The following is a 21846-nucleotide window of genomic DNA, read 5'->3' as shown; positions in this document are numbered from 1 at the left end:
TTTGATACCAAACTTCTCAGTCTTTAGTGTTGCCATTATGGTGCTGTGGAGTTCGTGTTTGACGAGCTCTCAGCACCATGTACTCTTAAATGGCAGCACTGCACTTACAGTGCTCAGGAATGGACCTGGGTACTGTAGGGGCACAGGGCTCCTGCTCCTGTGCCCACACCATTAGCATAAGGCACCCAGCTAGAGGGGTGGCTGATGTATGCCATGGCAGGGTAGGTGATGGGCATGGCACACAGGGATGTGTGTCATGTCGACTTTGTTTTGTCTTGCACCCAGACACCCAGCCTGCAGAGGCAGTGTGTGTGTGTAAGGGTACAGGGCCTCTAAGGGTGGCACAATGAGTGCTGCAGCCCTTAGAGGCCTTCCGTGGTCATAAGGCCCTGGGTACCTAGGGTACCATTTACCAGGGACTGGGATGTGGCCAGGGTTTGCCAATTTGGGTTTTGTGTGTTTTAGGGAAGGAACATAGGCCCTGGGCACCTGATTGGCAGAAGTCCAGGGCACACTCAGTCAAAGTACATTCAGCAATTCAGCAAAAAGTGGGGGCATACCATGCAAGAAAGATGGCACTTTCTCACACCTAGGATTTGTTTTTTTCGTTTTGCCATGTGGTTGTGTCATTGGGGTGTGTTTTGTGTATTTGGGAGGCATGTCTAGTTTTCTGTGTGCACTTTTTGGCCGTCTTGTGGGGTTTTGGCTTCGTCCGCCATATTTTTGACGGTTAGTCCGCCGCGGTGGCTGCGCTTCAGCTCTTCTACTAGCTCTCCCATTCATCCCATTGTGCGACTGCGGCGGTCGGAAATGGCGGTACGTACTGTGGGACCGTTGGGGATATACTAATTTCCGGGTCGATGTCTCCGGTATACTTGCGGCGGGTTGTTGTTTTTCCGCCGCGATTCTGACCGCCGCAGATGGATATTGACCATCCCCACCCACTACGGGTGGTTATTCTTGGAGTCATACCACCACGGTCTGATTTTTTTGGCAGTTAATGCTAATTTAGCCGCCGGTTTTCCCACGGGGCCGGCGGGTGGTTGTTTTCCGCTTCCATGGCGGTCGGGGTGTTTTTCCGCTCGCCATCCTAATGGACCTCTATGTGTGTGAGGAAGAACGGTCCTGTTCCCTCTTGCAGTAAAGAAAGGGGTGACATAGGCACCCTACAGGCCCCTCTTGGGTCACGGATGATTAGTTCTATCTCTTTTTTTATATAACATTTTATTGTTTTTTTATCAAATATTACAATAAAGGATAAGGCAACAGAACGGAGTAGCTTGAATGAATGAACCACAGAATTGTCATTACCAGTTGAGACTCCCAGGGTGCCAAATCAGCACACAAAACAGCTGTTATTGCAGTTCCTCCCTTCCCTTTCCCCATTTCATAGTTTAGTGGTATAAGTCTGGATTTTCTCGTCCAAAGAGCAATGTGGTTTGCTATCCTTTCTTGATGTATAAAACAGCTGGAGTAGCTCTTAAACCCAGATTATGTTCTTGCTTACTCCTGGACATCTGGAATTAGGCTCTTGACTTCAGGTCAAGCTCCATCCATCAAGCTGACATCCCGGGAATCTGTAACTCCTTCTGGCCTCCTGACAGGTGCAGTCAAGCGCCTAAACAGGCAGGTAGGTATCTTTCTTTTCCAAGTCACAACAGCATGGTGACATACAGGACCAGACCTGGGGCCTAATTTAAAGTAGGGCAGATGACCCATCCGCTGGTGAGGTCAGCAAAGCTATTGTCTCCACTCTCCTAGAAGAGGACCATACAAGGATCTTGTTCTCTTCCGTAGATCTGTTGCTATGGTAACTCCATTGAAAGCGGTAAAGCTTTGTTGATATTTTTTGTCAAGCAAACCTATGGATGGGTTGAGCCCACAAATTCTAGAATCCATCCACTCAGAGGATAGCTCAAAGTCTGAAGAAAATCGCCAATGGCGAGAGGTCCGGGACCCAATAGATAGATTCCACTTCACACCCTTAGGAATCTCCCTTGAGATGCCGCCTTCACTTTTTATGAGGCACAGTGCTGTTTTAAAAGGGGAAAGTAATAAGTGCCAAATAAAGGAAGTATTATGCTTCTAGTCGACTTAATTTTGATATCTCAGTATCCATGCGATGTGGTAGTAAAATTCGCTCCACACTACAGTCCCATCTAGAGGACAATAATTGATGTACTTCTCTTTAGGAGTTTTTTTGTGTGCCATGTTGGTGTGGCCCCTCAGCAATTTTTGTGTTTTCACAAGAACACACTTTCAAAAGCAGGAATTTAATATTGAGAAAATATAGAATATTTGAGCCAGATGTGCAGGGAGTTTTCTGGCTGTTCATGGGAGTCCCTGAGCGATGTTCCTGCCCTAGCCTGTCATCTCACATCTACGTCTAGAGGAAGGAAATTTAGTGCTGGTCACTAGCTCTAAAAAGTGCAAGGCACAATACCATGACTTAACGGTTTGTGGTAGACAACCTCACAGGTCAGAACTTTCCAACAACGAGCGAAATGTAGTTCTGGCATCAGAAAGCCTTTGTTTCCCCTAACTCTAACTAGGGCAGGTGAGCCACGCGTTTGTAGGGCAGGTACACTGTCATTTTCCAACAGCGCTCCGGCTCCATCAAACTCTACATCACGTCCATAGGGCCGAGACTGGAGAGACAATGGTATCTATGTTGATGTTCAACTCCTGGGCCTGTCTTTTCTGCGAATGCACTATTTATTAGAATAGGTTCCCTTGGTGTTCAAATGACAGCGAACTGGCAAACCAAGTACTGGCCCGGGCAAGCAGTGTTTATAGCCCGCTGGTGGCCAGATGGGATGCCAGAACCATTCGGATTTGTCTACAGCATCCAAGAGTGTATCTCCTCCTTCTATTCAATTCACTTCTGGAAGATGGCCGTGAACCTTGTCCTTGTTCTGAATAGGTTTGCCCGGAAATGAAAACATATGCGTTGGAGGACCAGCACTCACTAATGAAACGGTGTAAGTAGGTTGACATAATAGTCCACTGTGGAAAAGCCCCCAAAGCTGAATGCAACCCAACAAGTCCAGTGAGTAGCATTCATACATTAGCACGGTGAACTTTCTGAAAGCGGTCTTCGTGCACATTTCGCTGTTGTGTAAATATGCAAAATTTCAGAAACATAACTTGCAATGACACATACTTACGCATAAGTCTAAACCGGCATGTGGTGATATACCTTATATGTGCCTTTGTATCAATTCAAGAGGCAAGGACGTGATTTGGCCCAAAACAAATCGCACAAGCAACGAAAGTGCGGCAAACCGCAACTGACTGCATTCTTGTTGTTCACCTTCTACCTGTGCAGTTGCTCTTTTTATAGGAACAGCTCGTAACTACATAAAGTGGCGTAATAACATAATTTCAGGAATATTGTGTAGCAAGACTAATGCAAAATAACTGAAATGACACGAGTGCCCACTTTCTCCTGTTGCTGAGAGGCATCTGCTTTCAACCAAATGTTCCATACCTTCTCATCGTCTCCTTGAGGTGCACATTAGTAACAGCTGCTTGAAATGTACAGTGGAAGCAGATCTGGTTTATAAATATTGCTTCATTAAAAAAATATTTTATGAATGTCACGAAAACACATGAATGCCAGAAAAGAAAAGAATGCCATTAAAAGCATACAACAATCCAAATGGGTATGAATGCTGATGCGATATTGCAGAGAAAATCAGAGAACCGGCTAGATACGAACTGGACGGCAGAATCGACTGAATATTGATTCCTGCTTGGTTTTCTAGGCTGCTTCATAGACGGCAAGCTGCGTCCATTCGGTTCAACAACTAGAACAAAGGAATGCATGACTTGCTCCTGTTCGTCATCAGGCACAGGATGCTGTTCCCTGTAAGTGTTATGATTTATGTATTTATTTCATGATGTCCAGAAGGAATGCTGCCGCTGCTTCTAGTGCCAGCCTTAATTTTTCTAGCGCGCTGTACTAGATGAGTCGATGAGTCTCCATGTGTTCCTCTAAAGCAGAAGTGTTTATACCGGAGGAGGGTGGGGCAGCCCCCACACATGAACTGACCTCAGAGGGGCACCAAGCACTGTTCAAGAGGAGCACCATTGCAAAAGCAGTGATGTGTTAGGTAAAAAGCAAAATGACAGTTGTAGTGTAAAGATCTTCTTCATGAGGAAGCCCTCGGACACCGTGTACATTTGTAACTCTTCTTTATTCTGGAGAGGGAGAGCGGAGCAACCACTGCTGCCTGTGCCTCGTAGCTTCCCCCAAGGCTCTGCCTGTCGCATAGGGCATGGCGGTGGTCACGTGGTGCAGAACAACTAGAATGCGACACCACACATCTTCCCCCTTAACAACATTACACTGATTAACCAACAATACCTCTGCATGCTGTTTGCTCAATAATTATGCTGAGCTGTAGGTCTATACCTTAGGTGAGCGAGAGGGGGAGAGAGAGAGAGAGAAATAGAGAGAGAGATCCGCAGTAGAGACTGCAAGGAGGTGAGACGGGACAGAGGGAGAAAAGGAAGGGTTACATATTGTACGCGCTATTTTTCTTGGGTGACACCACTATCCTGCCACTGCGGGTCCCCGTGAGAGGGACCTGTGGTGCCTGTGCTTCCCCTAGGTGGGAGCTGCTCTCCCTAGTGCTCCTCTCCAGGCACTCGTTGTGTGAGGAGGAACCCCTTTGCATTGTGTCTGGGTTGTCTGTGCCATTGGTTGTCTGAGGTGGAGTGTGCTGTGTGGAATCTGGGTTATTCCTTTCTGCTCTGGTACCTGCATCACCCCCTGTCCTTCAGTGCTAGTGAGAGCACTGACCTTGTTTCAACTGACGACTTTGTTGCATTTGGCCATCCTAGTTTGTGACCACACTTTGCCATCGCTCAGCAAGGCGGAGCGTGCATAAAGTTCTCTGACTCGGAGAGGCTTGCTGAACTTACTGTGGTCTTTCTACACCAGATTGCCCAGTTTCACCCGGATCCAATCTTCCACTGCTAAGGAGACCTCTTGCACTCTGTGCCTCCTATCATAGTTGGCTTTGTAAATTTTCTGTGCCTTCTCTATGTTGCTTCTGACCACCGCTGGTGACCATTTGCTTTGTAATTGCAGATTCATCTACACGTGGTTGTCTCTGGTGAACGGTTCCCTGCCTCTAAGGATCTTGAAAGGGCTGAATCCGGTTAGGGTGGGTGTTATGCGATATGCACACACTCTATTCTGGATTTCCTTCTCCCACCTCTTGCCTGCGCTGATGGCCGCCTGAACAGAACCCATTAACACTCGGTTGAACCTTTCCGCTAGGCCGTTACCTGCAGGGTGATACACTGGCATGTGTTTAGGCCGGAGCATGGTCATGGATTTGTCTGAGTTGGCGCAGTGCTCGCACGCTCTGACATACTTCTCCACTGTGGTGTCGATGGCCGGCCACCAATAGGACTGTTTCACTCTCCTCTTTAATTTAACGATTCCCAGGTGTCCTTCGTGTGTAATGTGGAGGATGCGGTCCACTAACTCCCTCGGGGAAACTACTTTGTCCCCTCTGAGCAAAAATAGGGCATCGTCGCTGATGGACAGTTCATCCCGTACCTCCCAATATTTCCTGAGGTTGTCTCGCACTTGTCTCTTCTCTGGACATCCTTGTGTGACATACATTTTCACTTGCAAGAGTACAGAATCCCCGTCGTAGGCTGTCTCACAATCATGTGCACTGATAACGTCTTCATGGTCAGTGGTGAATGTGACCTGGTACTCGTCCCATACACCATTGGTGGGCGCCTCCTCCATGGTAGCAGAACGACTAAGGTAATCTGCCAGTTTGTTCTTGGTCCCTGGCAGGTACTCGACGTCATAGACAAAGTCTAAAAGCCTGAGTGTCATCTTGGCGATGCGTGGGGTTGCTGTGGCATGACCACTGGACATGAAGACTTTGATCAACGGTTTATGGTCCGTTCAGAGTGTGAACCGGAAGCCCCAGAGATACTGATGAAACTTCTCCATGGCCCAAATGGACGCCAACATTTATTTTTCAATGACGCTGAACTTCTCCTCATTCGGGGCCAGTGCACGTGAAGCGAAGCCTATGGTGGTTTCCGTGCCGTCTGTGAAACGTTGGGACAGGACTGCTCTTAAACCCTTCTCACTGGCATCGGTGTCAAAGGAGGAGGAGTATTGCGAGATATACGCAAAACCCTTGCCCAATTAGAGACAGTCCTCAGAAACCTGGAATGGGAGCTTTCGGACTCCTCCACAGGAGTAACCACAATCCCTCTTAAAGATGAACTGACTTAATACCAGGACACTGCAGAGAGGCAATGCTTGTTCCCTGGTGAGTAATTTCGTGAGGTGAAGGGGAGCGACCGGGGAAGGCGTTAGCAGATCAAATCTGTCATCCTAGATTCTCTAATTACGTGCTTGAGATACGAGACATGGACACCAACACACACAAGGACATAGCCAACATTTTACATACATTCACTACATTTTCTTCGGCCCTGTACACCTCAAAGGGGGAACAGTCTATCTCGCTGGTGACATGTTTGGAGGATGTGGTGTTGGGTTGGGTTGGCTCGGTGAGGCACAAAGGGAGTTCCTGGCAGCTGAGATCACAGAGGATGAGATCAGAGCGGCTGTGATGTAGCTGCGCTCTGGTAGAGCTCCTAGACTGGACGGTCTCCCTGCCAATTTCTATTAAACATATATTGAATGCCTGACCCCAAAACTTAAGCAGGTGTATGACGAGGCTAGGAGAGAGGGCATCCTTCCTATATCCATGCGGGAGGTAACAATAGTTTACTCATTGAAACCAGGAAAACCAAGCGATAAGTGCAAGTCCTATAGATCACTCTCCCTCATGAACTCTGATGTCACAATCTTGGCCAAGGTGTTGGCTAACAGGTTGAGTCTCCTCATGAGCTCCCTCGTTCTACCTGACCAGGCGGGTTCTATCCCTGGGCGGTCGACTTCGCACAATTACGTACACCTTTTTCACTTATACAGGACGTGGACCCAGAGTTAGAGGCAGTGGAGAATTCTTAAGGCGCTACCGTCTGTGCATCAATTTTTGAAAGGCAGCGGCGGCGGACGCCAGGCCAAATGGCATGTGCCGAAACCGGTAGCAGCCCAATGGAGTGATGAAGGACGTCGGCTTACTGCATGAAGGGTGAAGCAATATTTGATGAAATGCTGCTGTGAGGTCAATCGCAGAGAACCACTTGACTCCCTTGGTCAGGGCCAATAGTTTGTTAATTCTTGGAAGCGGGAATTTATCCACTAGTATGTTCTTGTTTAATTCTCTGAGGTCTATGCAGAGGCGCACTTTGCCATTTGGCTTCCATTCTACAACCAAGGGCACCAGCCATTCAGCACTCTCAATGGGTTCTATGATGCCATTGTCCTCCAAACGCTTCAATTCCAGCTGCACTGCTTCTCTACAGTTGAAGGGAATATTACGAACTTTGTGGCAAACTGGTATGGTGCCTTCTTTCAGCTGTATCTTGTGCCTGAATTTGGAAAGTTTCCCTATCACGCCGCCAAAGACCTTGGGAAATTCTGCTTGTAATGTGGATCCAGTCAACTGGGGTGGGTTATCCGTCATGAGTACTTATGTTTCTCCGCCAGGGTTGAGTTGGATGCCTAACGCCCCTTGGTCTGCCCATCCCAGTACAGAGGGTCCTTTTTCAGCGACGTATAATTTACCTGTGGTTTCCCTCCCCTTGAATTCAAACCTCAACTGTCGGAACCCAACCATGGGGATTTTTTCTCCTGTGAAGGTAACGGGATGCACATCAGTGGGGTGTAGGTGACTTCCTATTGAGTTGGCAAAGTCCCTGTCCCAGATCTCCCTTTGGATTATAGTGTATGGGGACCCTGAGTCCGCCACCATAGAAATCTGTACACCCCCAATGTTCAACATACAAGAGGGCTTTCTCCGGCTATTACAATCAATGCCCATGACATGTTCCTCAGTGCATAGAATACAATCCTCATCAACTTCGCTTTCCCCCTCCTCTACTTCGGATTCATACAGGACACATTTAACTGTAGGATTACTGGGTTTCCGGCTGCAGACTTTACCAAAGTGTCCCACCACCCCACAATAGGAGCATTTTACATGGAAGGTGGGGCATCTCCTGTCATTTGCCATGTGTGACTGACTACCACATCTGTAGCAACACCCTTTCTTTCCACCGGTGTGTCTGGGGGGCCCAGTAGACTTATTCGTGGACCTCCTGTCCTGTTTGTGTCCTGCACTGGGGTGTTGCTTATCACCGGGACCTTATTTGTCGCACACTTTGCACAGGGTGGGCCTGCTGTCCGTCTCCTTCTTGGCTGCCGCAGCACACCTTTTGGAAAGTTCTGCTTTCTTGACTATGGCTATGATCTCGCCCAGGGGTGCCTCCCCACAAACCCACAACATCTCCTGAACAATAGTGTTCACCGTGTGCATTATAATTTGATTGCGCACAAATTCGTCATGAAGGGTGCCAAATTTGCAATTCACTGCTAGTTTTTTGAGCGCCGCAACATAGTCTTCCACAGTTTCCGTTTCATTTTGTTTTGTTTGAAAAAAATTGTATCTGTCTGTAGCAGTGCAAATGACAGGTTGATAATGGCTGTCTAAGTCGTCTAAGGCATGTTGGAATACGTCTGCATCATCATTGGCTCTTGTTTTCTTTACCATACTCTCATAGACTCTTAACCCTCCCGGACCCAGGTTGTGTAAGAGGATTTTCTTCCTGCGTTTGCTGGAGAACTCCTCCTCTCCCTCATCCTCCAGGGCAGACAAGTAGTTGAGGAAGTAACACTTCCAGTTGGCCCACTTCATTGCCAGTTCACCTGGCTTCGGGAGGAAAGGAACTGGGTTTGTTAGCGAGAAGGTTTGGGCGCACATTGTGAGTAACAGGAAGCTGTAGGTGAGTGAGAACTGTGCACTTAAAAAGAGAATGCTGTACAGTCAGTCCTCGTGCCCACCAAACTGCTTGTAGCTGCAATGGTGGTGGTGCACGTATCACCTCAGGAGCGTGGACACAGGACACACCATCAGATTGCAAGGTGATCAATCGCCGGGCCCACAGTGGCTGTGGTTGCGGCCTGCCATGAAGTGCAGCGGTAGGTTGTGGCCTGGAGTGCTTAGGAGTTGTAGTGGCAACTAGCGTGTAGTTCAGGTCTGCGTGTCACCGTAGGATGTGAACGCAGGACACGCTGCAGTGTGGTCCTGGAAGTCGACCAAGAGAGATTGTGGCTGTAGCTGTGTGCTTCATTAAGGTGCAGGAGCTGGGTTTAGCATTGATTCCCAAGGGGCTTGACTGGCAGAGAGCACGCCTCCTCACACGTGCATCTGGAGAGGCCGATCTTCCCCATGGCCAAGATGGCCGTCGACGCACCATGCCCCATAGCAACGTGAGGCTGTGGCACGTACTTCAACTTGATAGGGGTAAAGTTGGAGGCTAAAGAATCAGGTAGGCGGTGCTGGGCATGGAAGGGGAACCCAGCGTTATTCCCACCGCCTACCTCAATACCGTCGCTCTCCCTCTCCGACTGATCACGGCGTGTCAATCTGGCTGCAGGAGCGTCGTGTAACGCACGCTTGGGGTGCTCGTAAAGGCCGCAGTGCGTGGCACGCTAAGGTCCGCCTGACTCTTCACCGGTTTGTAGTGTAAAGATCTTCTTCGTGTGACGAAGCACTCGGACACCGGGCACATTTGTAACTCTTCTTTATTCTGGAGAGGGAGAACGGAGCAACCACTGCTGCCTGTGCCTCGTAGCATCCCCCAAGGCCCGCCTATTGCATAGGGCATGGCGGTGGGCACGTGGTGCAGAACAACTAGAATGCGACACCACAACAGTGAAGGCCCTCTATGATGGGCTATCGGTAGCATCTTTTGTCACTCATGACCAGGCTAGGAGTAAGTGTCAAGTGGCGGGGGGTGGTATTGGCAAGGGGCAAGGTCTCTCCCCGGTTTCGGATCACACTGTAGATACTGTTACACTTTAGGGAGACCAGGCTGCAAATAGCATGTTTGCAAACGTTATTGAGTGCATTTTTAAAAGGGATACGTAAACATAATAGTAACGTTTGAATTGCTAAGTATGTTGAGTGCTGGCAGTTTTTAAAGAATTTTGTGAAAAACAATTGTTCATTCTGGAGGCTCCCAATAAACGTTCTGTAGAAAATTTGAAAAGCACTGTTTTTAAGTGTGTGGCATCAATGGGAGTGAAGCAATCAGAAAAGAGATTTATCAGAATAGATTTATTTTTAAAATATATATTTTTATGAAGTTGTAGGAGAGAGTTCATTTAATTAAATAAGGAACAAGTTCATCAGTCATCTTGCATGGATGATTAAAGGATATGACCAGAAGAGTAAGAAGTCTGCTTCTTAGTACCTAGAGGATCTCTAGCCCTGAGCTGGCAGATGATGCAGGGCTAATGCATGTTATGTTGTGTTGTGTTGTATTATGTTGTGTTATCTGATTTGCAAACCACACGATCACCCGAAGGTGTCCTGGCACTAATAATGTAAGAGGGAAAGGTATCAGAACAAAGACTAGTGAAACAGATGTGCTCTTAAAAATCTGCACAATTTAAGACATTGCGGCTCAGTAAGGATGGAGGGAGGAAGGGCATTCCAGGCCTGGCTGTTATCACAGGAAAGGAATGCCCACTAGCCGGAGTTCTGCATAACCTAGGGACTGACACAAGGTAAGCAGTAGAGCAGCACAGGGCTTAGGAAGAAATATATCTCGGAAAGAGAGAGGAGATATAATTCTGGACACATTGCGAGGCCAGTAGGGTTAGTTTGAACTACAGCCCCTCCTTGGGCATAGATACGTGATAGGCATATTATGGTCAAACAGAACTCCCAGATTTATTACCCTAGGAATATCTTCGAGAGAGACCGGAAAGAGCAGAGGAGATTGAAGAGGCTGGAAAGTCAAGCTCTCTGTTAGTCCAAAGAAGCTATGTTGAGTCTTGTAAAGTTTTTCTGCAGTTAGATATTTTTTATTTAAACTTTGCCTTGCTTAAGACAAGTGAGTACATCCAAAGGACCCAAGGATCGGGAATAATCTGATGAAAAGGTGCATATCATCAGCATAAAACTCAATCAAAATGGAAAATTTATCTGGGAAGCCCAATAGGATCACTACATAAATGCTGAGAATGATTGGGAGAAAGGGGAGCTCTGGAAGATAGACACCCAAGGAGCCTATTGTGAGGGACCATTAAAATGAAGCAAAACTAGGAAATTATGGAGCAGGTAGTGTTTGCCAACGGAGCCAGGTTCTCTAACAGTACTTCTGGTCCTCAATCAAATGGGCAGCAAAGAGGTCAAGTATAATAAATGGGACACATTGCTTTATCCAACTTCTTCAAAGTATCTTTGCGAATTATAGTTTCATAGCCTGTTTGAAATAGAGTCAACAAATTTACTTTGGGTATTCAATGTTCTGTTTATTGATACGAGCTAAAACTATTTATGGGGTATCAGAATCCTTACGGCTCAAAGCTAGAAGAGCAACAAGGGTCTGAAATGAACTATAGGTAAGAATCACAGTAAAGTCTAAATATTGAGTATTTTATTTTGACCTACAAGAATATCGAGTTGGAAAAATCGTAGGGACATAATATCGAAGTCAAGAATATCGACAACTAGAATATCGACCTGAAGGAAAGAAATATCGTTTTTGTTAATATCGAAGTTAGTAATATTAAAAGCAAAAATATTGATGTTACTAATATCGATATTAATATTAGTGTTATGTCTTTTAATATGTATTTTATATGTTTGTTTTTATATTTTTTGTTAATTATTGTACTAGTTTTAGAATATATGTATTACATTTTTAGAAGTTAGTAATAATTTTTTTAAGTAAATTGTGCGTTTTAGTACCGTAGCGGGTTGTGGGTTTATAGTGGAATAGGGTGGGAAATAATTTAATTATAGTAAATGAATTAAATTTATTTAGGAATTAGTAATTATTTTTAAATAAATTTTGCGTTTTAGTTCTGTAGCGGGTTGTAGGTTTATAGGGGAATAGGGTGGGAAGTAATTTAATTGTAATTAAGTAATTATTTCATTTTATTTATTGGTATTGATAATTAATTTTATGTTAAATAATTAATTGGTAATTAATTTGTATTAATTGGTGATTAATTTTTATGAATTCATTAATTGGTAATTATATTAAGTGCATAAATTTATTATTGAAGTGTGTGGTGAGGTTATAGGGCAATAGGGTGGGAAGTAATTTAATTGTAATTAAGTAATTATTTATTTTAGTGTTGAGTATTGATAATTAATTTATTGTTAATCAATTATTAATTGGCAATACCTTTTTAATAATCAATATATATTTTTGGGGAAATTAATGTATTGTTCATTAATTAATAACTTGTAATTAAATTTGATTAATCATGATTTATTGGTATTTATCAATATTTAGGTGCCGATTCGGATCCGGTAAAACCCGTGTACGAATCGTCGTATGGAGCGTTTTCTCTGTCCGACTCGTACCCGGGAAAAACACCTTACAAACTCGCAAGTACGATTCGCACAGAAATACCATTTCCGTACGAGTCGTACAAAAGACCGACCGGCAAAAAAATACATACAAATCTGAATCTGGACGGCGCATACGCGACGTCCGGACGGAGTCAGGCAGCGTTTTACGGACCAGCAAGTACGATTCGTGCCTACGTCACTCCGTACGTAGCATTTTTTACGGGAGCCAAAAACTGCCGGGAAATTGAGGACGACGCAAACAAGGAGCACCGGTACGCGACCGACAGCGATGGACCTCAACCTACGCGTCATCCCGGCCCTCATAGCCTACGACCTCGTCTTCAGAAACCGACGCAGACGCCGCAGAAGGTCAGAACAACCACCAGGGGCAAAGGTGGGGGGTGCAAGGGGCAGGAAACATAACCCACACCCCACAAAAAACAAATATATCCTGCACAATTATTACCTCCATGCTCTGGTCACTTCGGGGGGCGTGTCCACCAATCCCACGTCCTGCCACAACGGAAGTGGACGTGGACGAGTACCCGTCACCACCACAATGGTGGTACAGGATGTTCCCACGCCCCTCAGATCATGGGTACGGTCCATACCACCATAGCAGTGGTGATGTAGAGGTACGCGTGTACGGACCGTACCCACGCCCCCAGAGCGTGGGTACGGTCCGTACCACGCGTACCCCTACATCACTGCCACAATGGTGGTACGCCCCGTACCCACGCCCCCCAGAGCGTGGGTACGGGCCGTACCACGCGTACCCCTACATCACCACTGCAATGGTGGTACGGCCCGTACCCGCGCCCCCAGAGCGTGGGTACGGGCCGTACCACGCGTACCCCTACGTCACCGCCACAATGGTGGTACGGCCCGTACCCACGCCCCCAGAGCATGTGTACGGGCCGCACCACGCGTACCCCTACAGCCCCATCACATGATGGATACAAGGCGTACACACGCCACGGATGTAGGTGTACGGCTTGGTGCAGCACATCAGCTGTAAATTGGGGGTGGTGTATGCCCAGGACAGCAGTGTACAACAGCAAGTGTGCAAGTGGGTGGGTGGGTGGGTGCAGAGGACTCCCAGCAGTGGACAGGGACATGTAAGGGGTGGGTGCCCATCACTCCCAGCAGTGGACAGAGACATGGGGGTGGGTGCAGAGGACTCCCAGCAGTGGACACAGACATGTGAGGGTGGGTGCAGAGGAATCCCAGCAGTGGACACAGACATGGGGGTGGGTGCAGAGGACTCCCAGCAGTGGACAGAGACATGGGGGTGGGTGCAGAGGACTCCCAGCAGTGGACAGGGACATGTGAGGGGTGGGTGCCCATCACTCCCAGCAGTGGACAGAGACATGTGAGGGGTGGGTGCAGACGACTCCCAGCAGTGGACAGAGACATGGGGTGGGTGCCCATCACTCCCAGCAGTGGACAGAGACATGGGGGTGGGTGCAGAGAACTCCCAGCAGTGGACACAGACATGTGAGGGGTGGGTGCAGAGGACTCCCAGCAGTGGACAGAGACATGGGGGTGGGTGCAGAGGACTCCCAGCAGTGGACAGAGACATGGGAGTGGGTGCAGAGGGCTCCCAGCAGTGGACAGAGACATGGGGGTGGGTGCCCATCTCTCCCAGCAGTGGACAGAGACATGGGGGTGGGTGCAGAGGACTCCCAGCAGTGGACACAGACATGTGAGGGGTGGGTGCAGAGGACTCCCAGCAGTGGACAGAGACATGGGGGTGGGTGCCCATCACTCCCAGCAGTGGACAGAGACACGGGGGTGGGTGCAGAGGACTCCCAGCAGTGGACACAGACATGTGAGGGGTGGGTGCAGAGGACTCCCAGCAGTGGACAGAGACATGGGGGTGGGTGCAGAGGACTCCCAGCAGTGGACAGAGACATGGGGGTGGGTGCAGAGGACTCCCAGCAGTGGACAGAGACATGTGAGGGGTGGGTGCCTATCACTCCCAGCAATGGACAGGCATATGAGGGGTGGGTGCAGAGGACTCCCAGCAGTGGACAGAGACACGGGGGTGGGTGCAGAGGACTCCCAGCAGTGGACACAGACATGGGGGTGGGTGCAGAGGACTCCCAGCAGTGGACCGAGACATGGGGGTGGGTGCAGAGGACTCCCAGCAGTGGACACTGACATGTGAGGGGTGGGTGCCTATCACTCCCAGCAGTGGACAGAGACATGTGAGGGGTGGGTGCAGAGGACTCCCAGCAGTGGACACAGACATGGGGGTGGGTGCAGAAGACTCCCAGCAGTGGACATAGACATGGGGGTGGGTGCAGAGGACTCCCAGCAGTGGACACGGACATGGGGGGGTGTACATCATTATCAGATGACCCCAACTCCATGGGCGTATGTACGCATCCCTAACTTTGGACAATGATGATAGTGCCATAACAACACATCACTGACAGCAGTGTCCCACTCCCAGGAGGATGGATGTCCTTCCCCCACTGCATGACACACCACATGTGGGTGTGTGGACAAATAACAGATGCATACCCACCCCTGGCAGATGCACCACAATACACACACTGAGATCATGCCACAGGACTGTATAGTCATGTCACTGCCTACTAAACTAAGCGGGCCAAAGGGAACACACATTGTTACGCACATCCCAGGAATGATAGGAATGTACAGGTGCTGGGCCAGCCACCAAGATGTTGTCTGTCATGGAAGGAATAGGGTGAACTTCCCACAGATACAATGCCCACAATTGTGAGTCAGGTGTACAAATACCCAGCAGAACAAGTCCCATATGTGTGCTAGGCTGGGATTACACACATGCATTGTGCGGAAAAGGGACCATTTCTCCATTAGGGCATGGCAAAATACTATATACACAAGTACAGTGAGAACCAAGGATGGCACAGACGATGCAGCCGGAGACATTGCTGAGCAGGCATGGCCAGAGTTGAAGGGATCCATCACCAACAAAGGAAATGTAGACACAGGGCAACACAACAATTGTGCAACTCTCTGCAGGGGAGATGTCAGGTGCCACAGAGGAAGGAACACTCCTAGGGACAATGTCTCCAAACGCAAAGAGCAGACACGACCAAAGATTCTTTGCAGAGACCTTGTGATGGCATGCAGAGACCAGGTTCCACCCCATGAGATGCAGACTACAACATTTCCCTGAAACATAACACATGCCCACAACCCCAACTCCTGTAGCATCAGCATCAACATCAATACCTGAAATGCAATACTTTTCGAACGAAAATAGAAAATGCTTTATTCAGCATGAAAATAATAATGTGTAAACAAATCTATTCACAAAGGCCAATGGCCAGTCCATATCATCAGTCCTTGGGGGGGACACATGGCCATGCGTCTCCCCTAGCTTGTCTGCACAACAGAAGACTCAGTGTCGTCGACTGGGGGGGGGGGGCATCATGTGGGGAAGGCCCTGGCACCGCAGGGACAGGAGGGGGAAGGGTAGGTGTGGTGGGTGCAGGGACGGACGACTCCACCACAGGGGGTGGGGCAGCACCAAAGGTGGAGGCGAGCTCGGCGCTGCACACTGCTGCCAGTTCTTCAAGCGTTACCCCTGCACCCGGAGAAACAAAAGGCCCCAAGGAGGGGGGGGGGATCGGAGTGATGGGTTGCAGCGCTACTGGGGGAGGTGGTGGACAGGTTGGGGGACTTAACTCCCCTACCCGTGGAGTGCCTTGACCGTTTCCGGCCAGGTGAACTAGTGGGGCTGAGGCCCAGCCCAGCAAAGTGGGCCTCCTTCTCCGAATCTGGGGCAGGGGAGCCAAGGGGAGTGACATAGGAGGGACTGGGGAGTGAGTCATGTGTACGAGGACTGTGGCTGCGTGCCTGCCTGTGTGCCCCAGACCCAGTGGGTGTGCCTGCTTCCCCCTGAGTGTGCGTGTCAGGAGGTGTGCGATTGCCCTTACGTGGTGGTGTGCTGCTTGTGTCTGTTGGGGTGCGTGTGTGTGAATGTCTCGGTGTGCTTTGAACAGGCATGGGTGTGGGACTTGTGGATGGTGCAGGGGTGGGGGGGAAGCAGCGCTGCAGGTGACTCACTACTTCCGTCAGTGACGAGTCCAGGGACCTCAGCAACATCCGTTGGTCAGACACCGCTGATGACATGCCCTCCATGTACGACAACATCTGGGTCATCAGTCTGGTGTGGCCATGGAGGACAGTCAGGATCGATGTCTGCCCAACTTGCAACTGCCACTGAATGTCCACAGACTCGGCAGCAAGGGCAGCAGGGGGGACAGGCGCAGGGGGTGCGGTGCCTGGCACGAAGGAGACATGTGGTCGGCTAGCACGGACAAAAGGGACCCGAGCAAGTGGGAGGGCGGTGATGGGAATGGAGGGGGCGGTGACGGATGGAGTGCTGCTGCCAGCTGTTTGAGCAGCCTCCGCCCCCTCAGGGAGTTCAACCTCGTACCCGTCAGCCTCGTAGTCAGTGTTGGTACTGGGCAGGTCCTCCGCCTCACTCCCCTCGCCCTCCGTGCCACTAGATTTCGCTGACTCCTCAGCAGTGGTGGCACCAGTGCTCGATCCCTCCTCCACGTCCGTGCCGGTGTCTCCCTCGCTGTCCTCCAATGATGCTGTGGGCAAGGTGAAGAGACAGGAAAAAATCAGTCACCTGTATACATCTGACACATGAGTCCAAACAAAATAGGCAACAGTGCATAACAGGAAAGGCATCATGAGTAACATCTAGAATACTCCCCACATATGTAGGCCCTGCACTCCCCAGTTGGTTGACCCACCATGCCACTTAGAAAAAATGAACATTAGGACACAACAGCAAATAACTTGAAATCCCAAGATCCTGAGAAGATAGTGTCTGGGATCAGTTGAGCACAGCAAGACTATGAAGGCATGCCACCTCTTCTTCACTGTCAACCCAACACTAATGTCGCACCCAAAGCCAAATACCGCATGCCAATGCAGAAGGTGTCTCCACACTCTGAGACCTGTGAGTACTTAGGAAACCCCAAAGGAATACATTGTGATTCCTGGAGAATCACAACCCTTTACACAATGGACATGTCTAGAATGTGTGAATGTGCCACTTTGTGAACAGAACACACATGTGTCTGTATAACAGAAGTCACACAAGGAGGTGCACACCAAACTACATGTACACAGTCATTGTATGAGCTGCCAGACTCATTCAAATAAGCCACTGTTAGCCAGAAATGGGGTATCAGTAAGTACATATACATGGCACCACGGTGGTCTGGATGACTTGACACTCGTAAGTTGGTATCGGCAACAACCAAGGACTAACCCAAATGCAACCACACTGTGGGAACATGGATATGTATGAACTCTAAACAAGTTTTGTTCAAACTGTGCCTTACTTTAAAATGTGCCAGCGGCTCCCAGGAAAGTGTAAAGGTGGTGTCTTGTGCACTTCCTTGGGAGACATCTGTCATGCAGGCACATTATTGTCCTTCACAACCAAACAACAAGGTCAAGCATATGAAACATTGAGAGATGTTGACAGGTGTAGTGATTGGCAAGGGACAATTTCTCCGAGTAACAACTTGAATAATGTCATTTGTCACATGGCTATCCGTCACCTGATTACACAGTTGGGTACACATATGACCTACTGACTGTCATCTGGAGTGGCACACATGTCCACACCCAGGACAATGCATAAGCTAATGGGCCTGCAATTGTTTAGCAAAAAAGCCTAGCTGTACTGTGGGTTCCCCCTCATGGGAAGCCAGAATGTACCCACAGATGCCAGCACACAAAGTCACAACTGTGTAGCATCTGAACCACACACAGGTGGCAAAAATGTACAACCAGGATACATGATTGTCACAAACTGACACAGGCAATGAAGCACGAACATTAAGCACTGGCCAACATCACGGGGGCACTGCACGATGACTTTCTGTACTGCGAATCATCACACACAAGTCAAAACTGGCAATGAAACATCAGGGTTGAACATGTACGCCCCTCCCGCACACACCCATCCATACCTAAGTCAATGTGACTGATACCGATAAAGAAGTGACAACTCTTATTCAGGGTTACAATAACTGTGCTTGAAAACTAGCTTCATTAACACGACATCACCTTCTAGGGCTGCCAAAACATATTGGTCACACTCAAACATCAACAGATTGTTGTGAATAGCCACACAGGCACTGCCCAGTGGGAGTATGCACAAGCAAACTGGTGTATCCCTGTCCAGTGGGCAAATGTATCACACATGTGAAAACTACTACCTAGGCCAGGGAACAATGCCACAGAGGCAGAGCCATGATGAACCCACAGTGAATGTGCACGGTGTTGGATGACACACATGAGTAGGAGGGCAGGCTGTGTCAGGGGACTGTAGTGGGTACACTGCTCCATGGTCCTGGAATGAGCTGACAGTAACAGGAGCAACCGTCCTGGCACTATGCATATGTCCCACTCATGCCCATCATGTCTGAGGCCACAACATTGGTAATGTATGCTGCAAGTCTGTTCATTTGAACCCTCACACTCCTATGTTGAGACTCAGCATCAGTGCCAACAATTATGCACCCCCAAATGACTGAACAGGACAGGGCACAGGCAGACTACCCCCACACATGATGCTGAAAGCAGTGTGCACCTTGATAAACTGGCAGCCTAGATGACCATGTGCAATAGTGATAACACACAGACCAGGTAACACATGTCAAGGAGGGGAAGGGAGGAAGAACAGCACAGGTTGACTTTGGGGAACAGGATATGCACTGCACATATATAGCCTGGCAGTGTATCCAGGCGACTGAGCAGATACAAAAGCTGGCGACACACAACAAACACACATGTACCTACCCCCTTCCTGCTGCTGTAACTCCTGTATCCGCCTATCCAGGTCAGAGAAGACCACCGCCAGGACATGCCGCATCTGGTGGGTCCGGCGCTGACGCCCGCTATGCTTGCGAGGAGGTGAGTCCTTCAGCATGACCCGGGCGATCCTCCGGGTCCAGCACCGGATGTCCTGCCATCTCTTCCTCACTTGTGGCAGGCGCTGCCTGCGACTCTCCACCGATTGCACGGCCTTGACGGCATCCTTCCAGATCTTCCCCTTGTGGTAGGGGGATACCTGTGTGTATGACAAAGTGGGACAACATCACTACACCTGCACCATGTCACAGAGACACACATTGGAACATCTTTGATTTGTTGAACAGGGCATAGTATGCTGGCAAGTAATAGCACCTTAGTCATAGGGAGTTTTTCCACTGTGGATGCACCAATGCACTACATGGCATAGTAGGGGCACAGGTGGCATGAGGGGTGCAAAACAATCCCTGATCATGGCACACACTGTGCATCCCAAGCAACACAAGGCTGATGGACAGCACCGCAAATCAGTCACTTGCCCCAGGCCACTGACAAAACCTCAGCAGAGTACACAGACACACACTGGCACACATCAATCACCTGCCATTGGCAACAGCGGATGCAAACCTCACTCTGCACATGTGCCACTTGCCAGGGGGGGTAACAGGTGTGGGGCTAGCTCAGCAAGTCAGACACACAGCACGGCTTACTTCACACATCAGATGGATTGAGCAGTTGCCTCCTCCATGCAGCTGTGGTGCAACACTCCACATAGACACTCACCCACATGACAAGAAACATTCACACACATCAATGTCCAGGGGGCATACACATCATTTGGACACTCTCACCACAGCTCCACTCAACTCTCACACACATCTGTGGGTGCAGTCACCTGTCACACCGGGGTGACCACTGAATCACCGCAGGACAATAGAACAAGAATGCCCAAGAGGATTAGGCTGGCGGAATGTGCCATGCACTATGCAGTGAATGTCACAGTAAGCACAATGCAAGTGAGGAGTGCACACATGAACTACATCAAGCCCTGCATGAGAGACATAAGCCACCCCCCCGGGACCCACTCCAACCAACATTGCATGTCTGTCACACCTGGCCACAATGCCAGAAGTGACAGACACAATAAAGGTGCACAGGCAAAGGTAGTGGAGTCAGCTCTCACCTGCACCCCTGGTCGACCATACAGCATGTGGTACTGTGGGAGGATCATATCCAGCAGGGCCTGGTTCTCCTCCTGGGTGAAAGGCTGGGCCCTCTCCACAGTCCTTGACATGGTGCCAGAGGGAGACAATACAGCAGCAGTGGTATCGACTGACATGTTGTGCAGGCAAGTGCCCTCTCATGGGTTCTGGCTGCCTTATATCTGCCTTGCTGGCCTATTTCATTTACAGGAGTACAGAGTGATTGGTCAGACTCATTTGCATCCTACGTTTCCTCCAATCCCTTTAAACATTCACCAGTGACAGCCTTTGCATCTTTCGATTTTGCAGCATCATGTCAAGTCAACAACCACTTTGCAACAATGTTAAATGTGGCCAACTGCTTTTTCCAGACCACATGATGTTAAATTTTGAACGTGAAACTCGGTATCCATGACAACCAGCATGCATTTAGGCCCTAATACTTGTCCCTCATGTGTCCCCATTGTAATTCTTAAATCCCCACACTGGTACGGCGCGTTTCACACGTACCCCTAGGGCACCATCACTACAGTGATACGGCCCGTACTCACGCGTGTACGGCCCATAGACGCGTGAGTACTGGCCCTACACACGGCCTCAGAGCGTGTGTACTGCCTTTCACAGCTTACACTGGTGATAGGAGGCGCACACAAAAGGAATGGAGGTGTCAGACTCGCACAAGGCTGTAGATCAACTCATTGTCAGTGCAGTCCTTCATGTGCAGGGCCTAGGTGTGTCAGGCAGTGATGTGGCACATGTCTCCTCATGTTGTGGCACAATAGATGTGTGATGAGCTGGTTACACATGTCATGTGTGATGGGGCACTACGTGGCACACTTCCCATTCACACTTTGCACATGTGTGCATGTATGACACACGTGTCAAGCACTGCATCACTGGTATGGCACAGTCAGCAACACCCGCAACTGTCCCCTGATGCCAGGTACACAGATAATTACACCTGACATGTGACTCCCAGCGTGCCACAATGTGACTATGTCATGTGTGTGTCATGTGTTCCCATGAGCATTCCGTTGGTGTTCCGTCAAATCCATCTGTTGTTGCAGCATCCAACATGTGTCTGTATGCATATGTGCATGACAGACATATACGCACACCATGCCACATGTGGACTCACACGTTACATGTGTCATGATGGTTTGAAGATGACTTCCTGACATGAGGCAATATCTGCGTCCTCTCAATGTCTGTGTCATCAGTTTTTTTACATGTACCCCTTCATGGAAATGTGTGTTATCTGTCCTTTTCCAGATGACATGTGACCTGTGCGTCTAGACTCCCGCCAGCTG

At 49.0% G+C, this 21846-nt stretch overlaps 1 protein-coding gene across 1 annotated transcript in view; it reads left to right on the top strand.

The window, feature by feature from the left end:
- Positions 1-21846, top strand: part of LOC146867187 (beta-microseminoprotein-like) — a 174652-nt gene that overhangs the window by 7701 nt on the left and 145105 nt on the right. Inside the window, exon 3 of the mRNA XM_085620392.1 lies at positions 3768-3870. Coding sequence (XP_085476518.1) covers positions 3768-3870 — 103 coding nt within the window. The remainder of the gene's footprint in view (positions 1-3767; positions 3871-21846) is intronic.

This window comes from Triturus cristatus, chromosome 1_2, assembly GCF_964204655.1.
Source record: "Triturus cristatus chromosome 1_2, aTriCri1.1, whole genome shotgun sequence".
Lineage (NCBI taxonomy): Eukaryota > Metazoa > Chordata > Amphibia > Caudata > Salamandridae > Triturus > Triturus cristatus.
This window is presented reverse-complemented; position numbering and strand designations above follow the sequence as displayed.